Consider the following 14,970-nt stretch of genomic DNA (forward strand, 5'->3'; position numbering starts at 1 on the left):
TAATATGAGTTTTCAAGAGCATTACAAGTCATTTTATAGGCCAAATGGTCGTGGATGGACCAAGAAACTCAAAGTTATCCAAATACAATTAATTGTAAATTGTAGAAAATAATATCTAGGAACTTGAAACTTAATTGTGTACTAAATTATAAGTCAAAAACTAAAATATAGAAAGTTTTCAAATTGTCTTAAATATCTCCTCTAGAAAGCGGCAAATAGATGTCCACATTTAACAATATTTGACATCACGTATTCTCATGCAGTGCACACTTAACATTTTCTTCACAAAACCTGCACACTTTTTTTTTTACCACCATGCCATCTTCCAAACTATAGGACTATTCCCATGTTATCTTCATGTAATTCTCTTCATTACTCATTAAACTAACATTATATAAAATTTTGGCCTCAAAATTATTTGTTGGTTCTTAAAAATTTGATAGTTTTGGAAGATGAAGTGTGAATGCCTCTTGAATCTTTTTTGTCTTGCTTCTTGTAATTGGTCCTTTAGGTACATGCAATGGTTCAATAGTTGAATTCACATCATCTCCCCTTTCTTTAAAAGGATTTTTCCTCAAATCAAGTTCTTCATTCTCTACCTCAAAAGGAGTCAAATAAGCCACATTAAAAGCAGAACTTATATTGTACTCACCTCGAAGATCTAGTTTGTAGGCATTGTCATTGATTCACTCTATCACTTGAAATGGATTATCTCCTCTTGGTTGAAATTTAGACACATTTTGATCTGAAAACCTTTCCTTTTGTAGATGAACCCAAACCCAATCACCAAGTTTAAAGATAATTTTCTTTCTCCCTTGGTTCTTGCTATGAACAAGCTTTTGATTCTTCTTTTCGATCCTTTCTTTGACTTCTTTATGCAAATCTTTGATGTATTCTGCCCTTGAAATAGCTAGATCACTAGTAAACATATTAGGTGGAAAAGGTGACATATCTAAGGGAGTTAATAGATTAAAGCCATACACAACCTCAAAAGATGAACAATGAGTGGTGCTACGTATTGTTCTATTGTAAGCAAACTCTACAAAACGTAGAATACCACCTCAATGTGCCCATCGATTTATGGGTGACAAGTTGTTGTAAACAAAAGCTTAGTTCCCATTTTACCCTACAAACTTTCCAAAAATAACTTAAAAAATTGCAACTCTGTCACTAACAATGGTTTTAGGAATTTCATCCAATCTTACCACTTCCCTAAAGAAAAGATTAGCTATGTTAGTAACATCATCAATTTTATTACATGTAATGAAATGTGTCATTTTACTAAATCTGTCAACTACCACAAAAATGTTATCATGATGTCTTAAGTCTTTGGTAGTCCTAAAACAAAATCCATGCTAATGTCAACCCAAAGTTCACCAAAAACATCCAAAGGTGTGTAAAGACCATGTGGTTGTGTCTCAGACTTAGCCTCCTTACATTTGAAACATTGCTTGCACGCTTTATTCACATCCTTTCTCATTTTCAACCAATAAAAATGTTCAGCCAACCTACTATATGTTTTAAATTCCCCAAAATGCCCCTTAGTCCTCCCCCATGAGCCTCCTTCATAAGTAACTCTCGAGTGGAACACTTAGGAATACAAAGATTACCTTTCCTAATAAGCATTTCATCAAACATAATATAATCATGCACGTTTTTCCCTTCTAAACATTGCATATACACATCTTGAAATTTAGATTTCTCAACTTTGTATAAATCAATCATGTGTTTAAAACCAATAATTTTTGCATTAAGAGAAGAAAACATTGCATACCTTCTTGATAATGCATCAACCACTACATTATCCTTACCTTTCTTGTAATGAATGACATATGGAAATCTCTCAATGAACTCTACCCATTTACCATGCCTCTTGTTCAACTATGTTTGGCTTTTGAGGTGCTTCAAGCTTTCATGATCCATGTGGATGACAATGTTAGGACTCTAATCCTTAAAAAGACTTTATTAACGTAACGAGTTGAAACAACAGCTAAACGATGAATGAATTCTTCATTAAATGACAAGAGTCAAACAAAGACTAGACGATCGCTTACAATTGTTACTCGATCGCTTACCAAACCCTAAACGATCATTTACAAACTCTACACATCGCTGGGTAATACTAGACGATCGATTACAAAATACTCCGCGATCACTTACACACTACTACATGATCACTTACAAGGATTTACACGATCACTTACCGGTTACTACACGATCACCTACCAATTATTATATGATTGCTGAGCTCTGCTACCCGATCGCTTAGAAGAAAAGGTAAACGATGAACGACACACTACAATAGAGGCTACATGATAGTAACACACGAACTTCCACTTTCGATAGCTCACCTTCTCCACTCTAGATATACAAACTTTTGTGCACTCCTTTCTATTTCTTTCTTCTTTTAAACGCTCAACTTCCTAACAGAATTGCAAGTAAATTAAGTTGTGGTCCTTAACCTCTATAACCAAATCAACCGCTGACGCTCCTTTAATTCCTTTATTCTTCCTTGTAGGCCTATCAGACAAGCTCTTTTGGCCACAAGTAATGTTGCCAAACTTGCAAAGCCCTTACAAGTGCATGTAATTCCTTGTCATATGTTTGGTAGCTAAGTTGTGCTCCATTTAGCTTATCACTAAAGAACATGATTTGTCTCTTTTCTTGTATAAAAACAGCTCCAATCCCTATCCCACTTACATCATGTTCAATCTAAAAAGATTTGTCAAAGTTAGGCAAAGCAAGACAAGGTGCATTTGTTAATTTATCTTTCAATTCATTAAATGCATTTTCTTGCTTTTCTTTCCATTCAAATTTCATATTCTTTTTAACAAGTTCTTTCAATGGTGAGGCTATGCTACTAAAATCCTTAATAAACCTCCTATAAAAACAAGCCAAACCATGAAAAGATCTCACCTCGGTTGCATTGGTGGGTGTTGACCACTCTCAAATAGTCTTGACTTTTTCTTCATCAACTTTTACCCCATCCTTTTCAATAATGAATCTTAAGAAATTGACTTGGTATATAAAAAACTACACTTTTTGAAGTTGGCATAAAGCTTTTATTCTCTAAATTTAAGCAAAATTGTCTTGACATGCAAAATATGTTCATTCAAATTTCTAGAGTAAACAAGAATATCATCAAAGTATACAACAACAAATTTTCCAATGTATTCTCTCAAAACATGATTCATTAGCCTCATAAAAGTACTTGGTGCATTAGTAAGACCAAATGGCATAACAAGCCACTCATGAAGATCAAATTTTGTTTTCAAATCCGTTTTCCACTCATCTCTCACATGCATTCGAATTTGATGGTAACCGCTTTTAAGATTAAGTTTTGAAAATAGATTTGCACCACGTGTGACCCTCCCAGTTTACCCTCTAAAATCGAAAGGGGACATGACAGCAGTAGTTACTGATCTACTTGTCAGCACTTACTGCCTAACTTAAGTGAAACATACTTTAGACCTCAATATACAAAAATGACTTGGCAATAAATCAATCATGACTTAACCAGCATAAAAACTTAATTACAATTCCAAAACAACAAACATATGTCCAACAAAAAGCATAAGAATGAACATGGGTCGCAAAATAACTTTCACAAGTCCCAGACTCCTCTAAAATATGTGTACATCAAACAAGCTTAACCTAAGCTTCTTCCTTCGATAACTGAGCTTTGAGTGGCAAGCTTCGATAACCAAGCTTTGAGTTGGTTGCCCAGTGAGTGACTCATAGTAATACAGTTCTTCTCAAGCCTTTCGTTTGCATTACTGTAAATAAATAAACATGCTGGAAATATTCTCAAGCAACTTACATAGTATCATATATTAATCATAGCATCATAATCAATCATACTGTCAAACCTTAGTTGAGAACGAGCATTCATAGCTCAAGATCCCAACATCCATTCATGGCCGTGAGACCCATACTTTAGTCCCATTATAAAGATTGTAGCCAGAAGACCCATACTTCGACCTCTCATAAAGAACTACCTACGTGCACGTGGAGTATACTAAGTACCGTCAACACCTTAGGTACTTCCTCGGATACCTTCTATACCTTCGGTATCCAGTTTATTAGAAACATATCATTCATAGAAAATTTAGCATCCTAAGCTTTAGGCACAACACTTGCCTAGCTTATAAGAGCATTATTACAATTCAACATGCATGCTTCACAACTATAAACATGCAGTTTGTAATACTCTTTCTTCAATCTCAACATGCATTAGGATTAGTAAAACTCATTTAAATAACTTGAAACATCATGCTTAAGAAATACCATGAACCCTTTAAAACATAAGTATAAACTTTAGTTGCTTGGAAAACCCATGAAGGCTAGCATAAAATTTATTTGGAACGCATGTTCCTATAGATACATATTTTGAAAACATCTAGTCACTCACGGATCTTTAGGCTTGATTTTTCCTAAGCTTTGTAGGTTTCTCCAATGGACGTAGCTCCTACACATAAAAGAATAAGAGTGTAGTTGTCACTTTGGTCTCCCTTTTGAGACTATTCTTTTAACCAAGCTCATACTTAACAAGAGGTTGCCTGTTCATCCAAAATTTTCTAGATTCAACTTCTAACATCAATGACTTGAAAAGTAGAACTCATTTTAAGAAAGTTCCTTTTCTAAACATGTTTAGAATTTTTTTAACAATGTTACCTCAAAGTTTTAGCATAAAACTCCTTGTGGTTTAAAACTAAAAGAGAAGTTTAAAAATGAGCATTTTGAGCAAACTCAATCCTCACTGGAAAAATTCGATGGCTCTCTATTGAATACTTGATGGGAAGAACTCAATACTCGATGGGATACTTGGTGCTGGATGGCTCGCTCAATGCATGCTTCTTACTCAATCATTTGTACTCAATGTGCGACCCTTCCTCACTTACACTTGATGCTCGACCCTTCCTCGATCACCTATATTTGACGCTCGACCCTTCCTCGATCACTTATACTGAGGCTCGACCCTTTCTCGACCACTTATACTCGACGCTCGGTAGCATTTACTCGATGCCTGCTGATAAGCGCCCGCGATGCTTGTTGGATGCAAAGCAAGAGGTCCTTCTAGGATCCTTACAAACACTCAAAAAGAAAGCTAACTTAGATCGAACTTAGAATCTATGATGGTCACTCTTAGATCCTAAGACAACTCACTCCAAAATTAGCTTGATCAAGACTAATCCAATGAATTTATTTAAATATCAAATCTAAAGCAAGATTTGAAAAAAAGACAGCACCAAAGGTTGAATAAGCAAAGCTTTTTACTATGATAATCTGAGTTTTGAAGAACATTACAAGCCATTTTATAGGCCAAATTATCGTGGATAGACCAAGAAACTCAAAAGTCATTCAAATACAATTAATTGCAAATTGTAGTAAATGACACCTAGAAACTTAAAACTTAATTGTATACTAAATTATAAGTCAAATGAAAAACTAGGAATGTAGAAAGTCTTCAAATTTCCTTAAATATCTCCTCTAGAAGGCGGCAAAGTAGATATGCACGTTTGACAAGGTTTGACATCACATTTCCTCATGTAATGCACACTTGACAACATTTTCTTCACAAAATCTGCACGCTTTTTTCGACTACATTGTCATTTTCCAAACTATAGGACTTTTCCTGTGCCATCTTTATGTCATTCTCTTCTTGAATCATTGAGCTAACATTATATAAAACTTTGGTCTCGAAATTATTTGTCGGTTCTTGTGAATTTTCTAGTTTTTGAAGATGTAGTGTGAATGCCTCTTGAATCTTCTTTGCCTTGCTTCTTGTAATTGGTCCTTTAGGTACATGAAATGGTTCAATGGTTAAATTCACATCACCTGCCTTATTCTCACTCAATGCTCAGTCACCCCTCATCATGACCAACACTTAGCCATAAATTCTCTTTGTAAAGCTAGAGTAATAAGTGTCCGAGAGCTAAGTTTTCATACTTAAACATTTTCCTTCGTCAAATTTATCCTTTACCTCAAAACGCAAAAATCCAATCTAACTTGAATATTTAATCCCATCACTTTGCTTAACTCAAACAATAAACATAATTAAAAAGGGAAAGTAAGGTGCGGGTTTTACAACCTATCACCCCTTAAAAGAAATTTTGTCCTTGAAATTTACCTGTATAAATCAGTGGATTCCCATGTCACTTCTTCAACTCCATGGTTGTTCCACAATATCTTCATTAAAGGTATAGTTTTGTTCCTGAGCACCTGTTCTTTCCTGTATAAGATCTGAATCGAATCTTCTTCATATGACAAATATTCCTTAAGCTGATCGGTTGTTTTACAAGTACATGCGTAGGATCAGGTACATACTTCCTCAACATCGATACATGGAACACGTTGTGAATACGTGTTAGTTCCAGAGGTAACTGTAACTTATACGTTGTCGGGCCAACTCGTTCTATAATCTCATAAGGTCCAATGTAGTGGGGACTCAGTTCCCTTTTCTTCCAAACTTGTGTACTCCTTTCCATGGGGATAATCGAAGGAATACTTGGTCTCCAGCCTCAATTTCTAATCTCTCCTCTGCTTATCAGGATAAGTCTTTTGCCTGTCTAGAGCTGTCTTCAAGTTTTCCCTGATAAGCTTCACAGTATCTGTTGTTTGTTGCACTAATTTTGGACCCAAAAGTTTTCGTTCCCCAACTTCATTCCAACATACTAGGGTCCTGCATGGTCTGCCATACAATGCTTCGTACGGGGCCATGCCTATGCTCGAGTAATAATTGTTGCTTGTTATACGCAAACTCGACCAATGGTGGTTGTGCATCCCAACTTCCTTTAAACTGCAGAACACATGTTCTCAACATGTCTTCCAGTGTCTATATTGTCTGTTCTGACTGACCATCCATCTGTAGACGACAAGCCGAGCAAAAATGTAGCTTGGTATCCAAAGCCTTCTGCAAACTGGGCCAAAACTTCGAGGTAAACCTCGGATCCTAATTTGATACTATCAATACTGGAGCTCCGAATTGGCTGACTATCTTGTCCACATACATCTTAGCCAACTGGTCTAAGGTAAAGGTAACTCTTACTGATATAAACTTGGCCGTCTTAGTTAGCCTGTCAATTATTACCCAGATTCCATCATGCCCCAAAGGCGTACTAGGCAATCCAAACAAGAAATTCATCATTACATGATCCCACTTCCACTCGGGTATTGGGAGCGGGTTGAGTAATCTTGTGGGTCTCTGTCTCTCGGGTTTAACCTGTTGACAAATTAGACATCAGTCTACATATTAGGCCATTTCTTTCTTCATTCCATGCCACCAATAAGATCTCCTCAAGGTCCTATACAATTTGGTGCTTCCCGGATGCATGGTATAAGCTGAACTGTGTGCCTCCTCTAGTATCGCCTACTTAAGCTGTAACACATTCGGCATACACAATCTACCTTTCTTCGATAAGGCACCATCTGCTCTTACTTGGACATCGGTTCTAAGTCCCTTACTTTCCTCCTTTGCCATCTTCTAGAGGTTAAGATCCTTCAACTGTTCACATACAATTTCATCCATTAGGGTGGGTTGTACCTAGAATAAGGCTAACAATCCACCTGTTTGTTCTACTACTAAAGTCGCTCTGGAATTCCTGAATTCTTGGATCAACATCCCCCTTATTGAACAAACAGTAGCTTTAGACCTAGTCGACTTCCTGCTTAAGGCATCCGCCACTATATTGGCCTTACTAGGGTGATACTCAATCGAACAGTCATAGTCTTTGATCAGTTTGATCCATCTTCTTTGCCACAAGTTTGGCTCTTTCTACTAAAAAATGTACTTCAAACTCTTATTATCAGTGAAAATATGGCAATGCTCCCTGAACAAATAATGTCTCCAGATCTTTAAGGCTAAGACAATTTCTGCTAACTCCAACTCATGAGTGGGATAGGTACCTTCATGCTTCTTTAGCTATTGAGAAGCATAGGCTACCACCTTTCCTTTTTGCATCAACAAACAACCTAGTCCCTGCGAGGACACATCACAGTAAATTACAAATTCCGTGCCTGGAGTGGGTAACGTAAGTATGGGCGTTGTAACTAGCCCTTACTTCAAATCCTGGAAATTCCATTCACGATCCAAAGTCCAATCAAACTTGACATCCTTCCCGGTCAGATTCGTTAGTGGGAGGGCTATCTTCGGGAAACCCTCCACAAAGCGCCTATAGTAACCTGCCAGGCTCAAGAAGCTACGTAACTCAAACACATTTGTTGGTCATTCTCATTTTGCTACTACTTCCATCTTTTGAGGGTCTACACTAACTTCAGCTGCAGAAACTACATGCCCTAAAACTGGTACCTGATCTAGCCAGAAGTCACATTTGTTGAACTTGGCGTACAACTGCTTTTCTCGCAATGTCCATAATACTATTCTCAGATGGTTAGCATGCTCCTCCTTGTTACCTGAATATACCAGAATATCATCAATAAAGACTATGACAAACTGGTCGAGATAAGCGTGGAATATCTTATTCATCAAATCCATAAACACAGCCGGAGCATTTGTTAAGCCAAAAGGCATCACCAAAAACTCAAAGTGTTCATATCGGGTTCTGAATGCAGTCTTAGGGGCATCCGTCTCTTTCACCTTCAGCTGATGGTACCCCGATCTTAGATCTACCTTCGAAAATACCGCAACTCCCTTAAACTGATCGAAAAGATCATCAATATGTGGTAACAAATATTTGTTCCTGATGATGAGTCTAAAAGAATTACAAGAGGAATTGGATGATGAGTCTAATGAGTCTTATGAATCTGATGATCTGACTAAAGAGGATGATAGGGATGTTCGAATGGAGGGTGAATGTGCTAACCGTCAATAGGAAGATACCAACCTGTACGTGGGAAATACTCATGCGGAACTTCCAACTTCATGTCCTAAAGTGGAAATGATTGTGTCAGGTTAGATGTTAGAGAGCGAGGACATTGATATTAAGGTAGGGCAGATATATCTCTCAAAGGAAGAACTTTCATTCACATTGTCCCTCTTCACCATACGTCGAAATCTTGAACATAGAGTTAACAAATCCATGAAATCACTACTGGTTGTTAAGTGTAGACATGATGCCTGTCATTGGAGGATTCGGGCTCGAAAGCTTAAGGATTTAGAGTTGTTCAAAATAACAAGGTATCAAGATGTTACATGCTCACAGCAATTAATGGATCACGATCACCATCAAGTTAGAAGCAAGTTAGTTGGTCATCTAATTATGTCCATGTTCACGAACGTTAGTAGGACATATAGTCCAAAGGACATCATACAGGATATGCGAAAGGGATATGGTGTCCATATTAGTTAAAAAGCTTGGTGGTCTAGTAGGCCGGAGGAGTCTTTTGGCCAGTTACATGCTTATGGAGAAGCTTTAAAGATAACAAACCCCGACACTGTTTACAAATTAAAGCTTCAGAATGATAGGTACTTTAAGTACGTCTTCATGGCTTTGGGTTCGTTAGTACATGACTTCTTGAACTACATAAGGCATGTTCTGGCTGTTGACGGGACACACTTACGGGGTAAGTTTAAGAGTGTCATGTTAAACGCGAATTCGGTGGATGGGAACAGTCAAATATATCCAGTTGCATTTGCCATTGTGGATGGTGAAGTGGAAGAAGCATGGAAATGGTTTTTTTAGCAGGTTAAGGAGGAAGTTGAGGCTATATCTGAACTTGTCATTATTCATCAAGCAAGCATTGGCAAGGAAATCAGTAAGGTATTTTCTTCTGTCTTCCATTGTTTCTACACTCATCATATAAGTTTAAACCCACTCGAGGATTTCAGGAAAAAAAACTTCCCTCCTTGATTTTTTTTCCTAGCTGCAATATCACCCCGTGAAACTACTTTTAAAGTACATTGGACCAAAATTATCCCAATAGAGGAGTGGCTCAATACTTGGAGTAAATTAGATTTGAAAAGTGGGCTAGGGCATTTCACCCTCATCATCACCCAGTTCTGCTTATGGGGGTCATAGTGTCCATGATCACCTTCACTATGGATGTCATGATTACCCTCGTCGTCACCCTCGTCAACATGATCATTGGCAGCATCACTATGATCATGGCCAGCATCACCATGATCGTGGCCAACATCACCCTCAGCATGACAATTGTCACCTTCATAAACAAGAAACGGTGGGAGAACACGTACTTCAAGGGCACGAATTATACGGTGCATGTGAGCTACCTCATCCCCGGTAGTTACCAGTCATACCCTTATAATGGGGTTTCTTTGCATGTGACAACCTAGGGTCATAAGCAACATAAACTTACGACAATAAAGCAAAAGAATTTTACATCCATTACCCCTCGTCGATTGAAAATATCTTTGTGTAGTAAGAAGTATGTTGGTTGATAGCTTGTACAAATACAAGCTATTGCAGTCTTTTACTTAGAATTATGAGGGTTGATGAGCAGAACTATTGGATCGCCACCATCACGCAGCAGAAGAAATCAGGATCCATAAGAATTCTAATTCATTAATTTTGGTTGAAAAGAAACATGCTAAAACAGAGTAATATGGGTTTTAAAACAAAGTATTATGGGTTTCATGAACATACCTTGGCCGAACAAACGAAATCTCCATTTTCAGCTGCAAAAGCCTTCGAATTCTTGTGTAGACCACCACAAGATCTTCCCTACTATCCTCTTGGTACTCTAGATTGAGTTAAGGGACTCAAAATAAGCTGGAATCAAAGGGAATATGGAGAAAGCTCACTGAACAGAACCCATTGAAGAACACCTTCTTCATCCGAATTTTTCAGCAAAAATTTAGTCTGTTCCACATCCTTTTCATCACTCCAATCTCTTCAATATGTTGCAAACTATCATGAAAAGAGATGTGCTATATGGGATGCAGCTCATGCTTGGAGTAAACCAAAGGAGAAGGTGGGTTCCTTGTAAGCTACTTGAAGATGAAAATTGAAAAACCCATTTTCAAGTTTTGTGTAATTTTTAATTTTCAAAATTCATTTTGATTTTAAAATCATATTTTATTTCTAAAATCAAAATTTATTAATTTTACAAATTAATTTTTTAATAAAATTAATAAATAATTATTTAAACAATTTAAATAATTCTAATTGATTCTAATTAATTTAATATCCAATATTAAATTAATTTTTACACAAATTCATCTTCATATATTTAAATCATATTTAAATATATTTTCTCTAATTCCGTTTGATTCAAATTAAAACGTTTCAAATTAACTTATCACGCTACTCTAGAACTAATCCATTTTCGAGCTAGTAGGGGGACCTCATAGACCTACAGATCATGGGCTCCAACGATCCGAGATTAATCGGCTAAACTCATTAGACCAATCTAACCTCCATTCGTTAACTAATGGGTCACTCCACTAAAGCCCATAGTTGAACTCCCCTCATTGTAGATATATTATATCCACTCGATATAACCATGATTAGTAGGTTAACCTTTCACAAGTTGTTCCTAATAACGGTTGGGTCAAATCTCTATTTTACCCCCTAAATTACCTCTTGTTCCTTAAGTCCCCACTGATCCCCTAATGAACAATTATTTTGTGATCCAATCACAAAACCGAGTCTCTCTCATGCCAAATGAGAGGGCGGGATCCCTTGTTCAAGCCCCAGAATCAACACTTAAGGGAACAACCTCTCTATTATCCCTAAAGTGAGTAGGAGTGAATTCCCTCTTGCACCCTATGTCCCCAGCTATCTATCCAGTCTTACCCCTGAAATGGCAGTCTTATTGAGTCGGCGTTGTTGAGCCAACCCTCACCTATACAAATCTAAGGGCAATCCCAGATAAACAGGAGTTCATAGTTAGCTCAGGATTAAGGTTAAGTTACCTAGGTCATCGCTTTGAAATATTCAGTCTTAAACAGTAAACAACGTTATAAAGTAAGAGTGACTCATTTCATAGTTCGATCTTGTACAAACTCTTTTGCACAAGGACACCCCCACTCGTCATGTCCAATATGAACAAATTAGGATCACTTCGTTTGTAGCACTTTACAACTCCTTGTAACAACTACAGAGCAGGCCGCATCTAATAGTGTTACCAGAATAAGATACCCACCCTTATCCATGTACTATAGATTATTTTGACTATTTACTCGAAACTGATCCACCTTTATATCTCCACATAAAGTTCAAGTACTCATCCAATAGTCAAGGGACTTTTAGGTTTATTGGATTTCTTCAAGCAATAGATCTATGCAATAACACCTTTATTGAATTTTCAGAATTAGCTCCATTGTTTACATACCACGAGTTTTAGGACATAAAACCAAAAAAACTCCCACTTGGACCAAAACTCCAGTGGTAACTTATACATCCGATATATAAGACTGAGTTTCTGAGTTTTATAGAGAAATACAATAAACTAGGGTAACCCATACCCATTTTTTTTACCATTCGGTATCTCTATACTCGATATTTCTCCCACTTGCCCTAGGTTATCTGGTATTCCTAGTCCTACTAGGTAATTTTCAAACACTTTAGCCAAGAGAATTATTGTAAACATTTTAGTATACAATAGGCTTTTTTATGCCTAATATTAGGAGAACGCAATATGCGTCATGCATGTCTTAAGTTTTGTGTTGGTTCTCATACGTCGGTGGTCATGCATTGGGATAGAATGTATGCGTTGATCTTATATGCAATGACCATGTGTTCCTGTCACAAGTTTTCTTGCGCTCTCGCCAAGTATAACGGGGACGCAAGTTTCTCGGGTGATTTGAGGTTGAACTCAGGGACTTGTAGCTAAAAGGAATGCGGTAATGTGTTTGTGGCAGATAAATAAAAGAATAATGGGGGTTATAGCTATGAACTACTCCTACTCCTAACTAACAGATTAAGCGGTGAGAATATGGCTGAAAGATAGAGACACGGCAACTGTTGACGCGTAGTAAAATGCATGGAAAAATAGATAAAATGGTGAAGATGTCTTCATCGCAACCCTAAGCTTGACCGCAAAGGTAACCCCAGCCAACGCAAACCTATGCGATCATGCTATACACGGCCAACGCAAACGAACGTGATGTGTAATAGCAAATGAAACTTATTCCTAAGTCTCCATTCTTTCTTATGCGATCTTATCTAGCTCTCTCAAGCCTCAATTCTAACCTAGCTCTCTCAAGTCTTAGGTTCTTTCTTTAGACTCTCTCTCGAGTAGCTCTAAAAGGGTCAGGGATGCATACATAAGACAAGGTAATTGCATAAGCCTGGCTGACGTAAGATTATTCCTATTCCTAGTGAACACTTGCTTACATTGCTTAATGCAACCAACCACTTACCCTCCCGAGCAGTTAGTTGCTGCTGATTTTACTCATAAACATTGCGTCTGGTTATAGACAAGCGTTGCTACAGCTTCACACTAAGCAAATAAGGTTTTCTCACAACACTCGCGCAACGCACGCCTCCCGGTGGTTTGCTACATGCTTCATATCCCTAATCTACATGATTAAGTATGTGATACTCTAACAAACTCACTAAGTGATGCAATGAAAGTTGAGGATGCTAAGTAAATGAAGATGGAGATGGAGTCGAAGGAAAATATAGAAATGTTTTTCTCACAAAATGTATTAATTCCTTAAGACAAAATGTAATACAATACAAAGAAAGAAGAGAAATGGAAGGACCAGTTGGAAGCAATGTCTTGCTTCCAGCAGATGCATGTCAAGGCTGCCGGTGGTGCCATGGATGGGCGGTCGAGCAGACTCTCTCGATCTTTAACTCCGACAAAGGCTCCGGTTGTCACTCGGAATGGATGAAGAAGATGAAGAACTCTCAAGCTATCTTTTCACGCTTTGGTCTGGATCACAAGGATCCGCCCTAAGGCAAGGAGCCTCAAGCGAAAAACCTTGGATGATCTGAAATTATGCTCAACGGCCTCTATTTATAGAGCTTGATCGCCGATAGCATTAATGGACATGCTCTTTCTGACATTCGCGACACGATGGTCCTTTTCTGAATCTCTACTGCTAACGGCATGGTAGGTGAAATGTCAACAACATATTTTGATTTTCCTGAGGTATGTTTTCATGCTTGCATTCCACCAACCTTGCGTTCATCCCTCTATTATGGTTATCATTATGTAGTCGACAGGCCTTCAAACAGCATGTGTTGGGTCCGTCTCGGTAGGCTCAGCCAGAGCCTGCATTCGCTCGACGGCCGCAATTTCTCTGTGATGACTACATTCGCTTGACGGTCGCAACTTCTATGCGATGGACGCATGCAGTTGATGGCTGCAACATCCATGCGTCGAACGTATGCGTTCGCCTTTGTGATGGAGAGATTCCCCGCATGTGGTCGTCTTTGTGATAGCCCATCTTCCGCGTATGCGTCCACTTCCTGCATTAGCTTCAAAGATAGACAATTGAATGCATAATAACACATAATAGTGGGTTAGCCGTGATTCTTAATGCCGATTGATGTAAACTCATTTTCTCATGAATTCCTAACATCTTCGCCGCATATTTTACTTAACAACCCTCATAATTCTAAATAAAAGTCCTATAATGACGTGCATTTCTGCCCGTCATCACACCCCCAAACTTAGAATCATGCTTGTCCTCAAGTATATGTTATACTCAAGAAATTCTCAACTCACCCTCTGGCTTTCCTTTGCGATGACCAGCCTCTCAAAATATAATTTACTCATACCTCTAACCATAGTCGCAACTCTTGCCTCCACTTTGTCTGCTTCTCTAAATAGATCTTTTCTAAGCTTAAATCCGGTAAGCCTCTGCTCAAAAACTTTTTACTCATTCCCTACAACTTTGCGTTTAGCTTTTAAGAATGTGTTCGTTCAAAAAAATTCAAAGCCCTCATACTTAACAGCCCTCATAATTCTAAATAGTTGTTGTAATATAGTGGTAAGTATTCTCGCCTATCACGCGGGAGACCCGGGTTCGATCCCCGGCAACGGCGCCAAAAACTTGATGCGTAAAATTAATGCGAACGCAATTATGCGATGCATATC

At 37.9% G+C, this 14,970-nt stretch overlaps 1 protein-coding gene and 1 non-coding gene across 2 annotated transcripts; one reads left to right on the plus strand and one right to left on the minus strand.

The window, feature by feature from the left end:
- Positions 1-6,528: 6,528 nt before the first annotated feature.
- Positions 6,529-10,180, minus strand: LOC120084776. Its single transcript, XM_039040597.1, has 4 exons — positions 9,941-10,180; positions 8,273-8,656; positions 7,011-7,222; positions 6,529-6,799 (listed from the first exon to the last, which is right to left on the minus strand). Exons 1-4 carry the CDS (start codon positions 10,178-10,180, stop codon positions 6,529-6,531), a joined length of 1,107 nt encoding a protein of 368 aa, XP_038896525.1.
- Positions 10,181-14,846: 4,666 nt separating this feature from the next.
- On the plus strand, positions 14,847-14,918 carry TRNAD-AUC. Its single transcript has one exon. It is a non-coding gene; the product is annotated as a tRNA-Asp (tRNA).
- Positions 14,919-14,970: the final 52 nt, after the last annotated feature.

This window comes from Benincasa hispida, chromosome 9 (assembly GCF_009727055.1).
Source record: "Benincasa hispida cultivar B227 chromosome 9, ASM972705v1, whole genome shotgun sequence".
Lineage (NCBI taxonomy): Eukaryota > Viridiplantae > Streptophyta > Magnoliopsida > Cucurbitales > Cucurbitaceae > Benincasa > Benincasa hispida.

Excerpts from the sequence above, each read along its gene's own strand:
- LOC120084776 (XM_039040597.1), bottom strand. The coding sequence starts at position 10,180 with ATGCACCGTATAATTCGTGCCCTTGAAGTACGTGTTCTCCCACCGTTT. Across the intron at positions 8,657-9,940 it reads AGAACTGGGTGATGATGAGG|TTTAAGGGAGTTGCGGTATT; the intron begins GTGAAATGCCCT and ends CTTTTCGATCAG. Across the intron at positions 7,223-8,272 it reads ATGTAGTTTCTGCAGCTGAA|GTTAAACCCGAGAGACAGAG; the intron begins GTTAGTGTAGAC and ends ATTTGTCAACAG.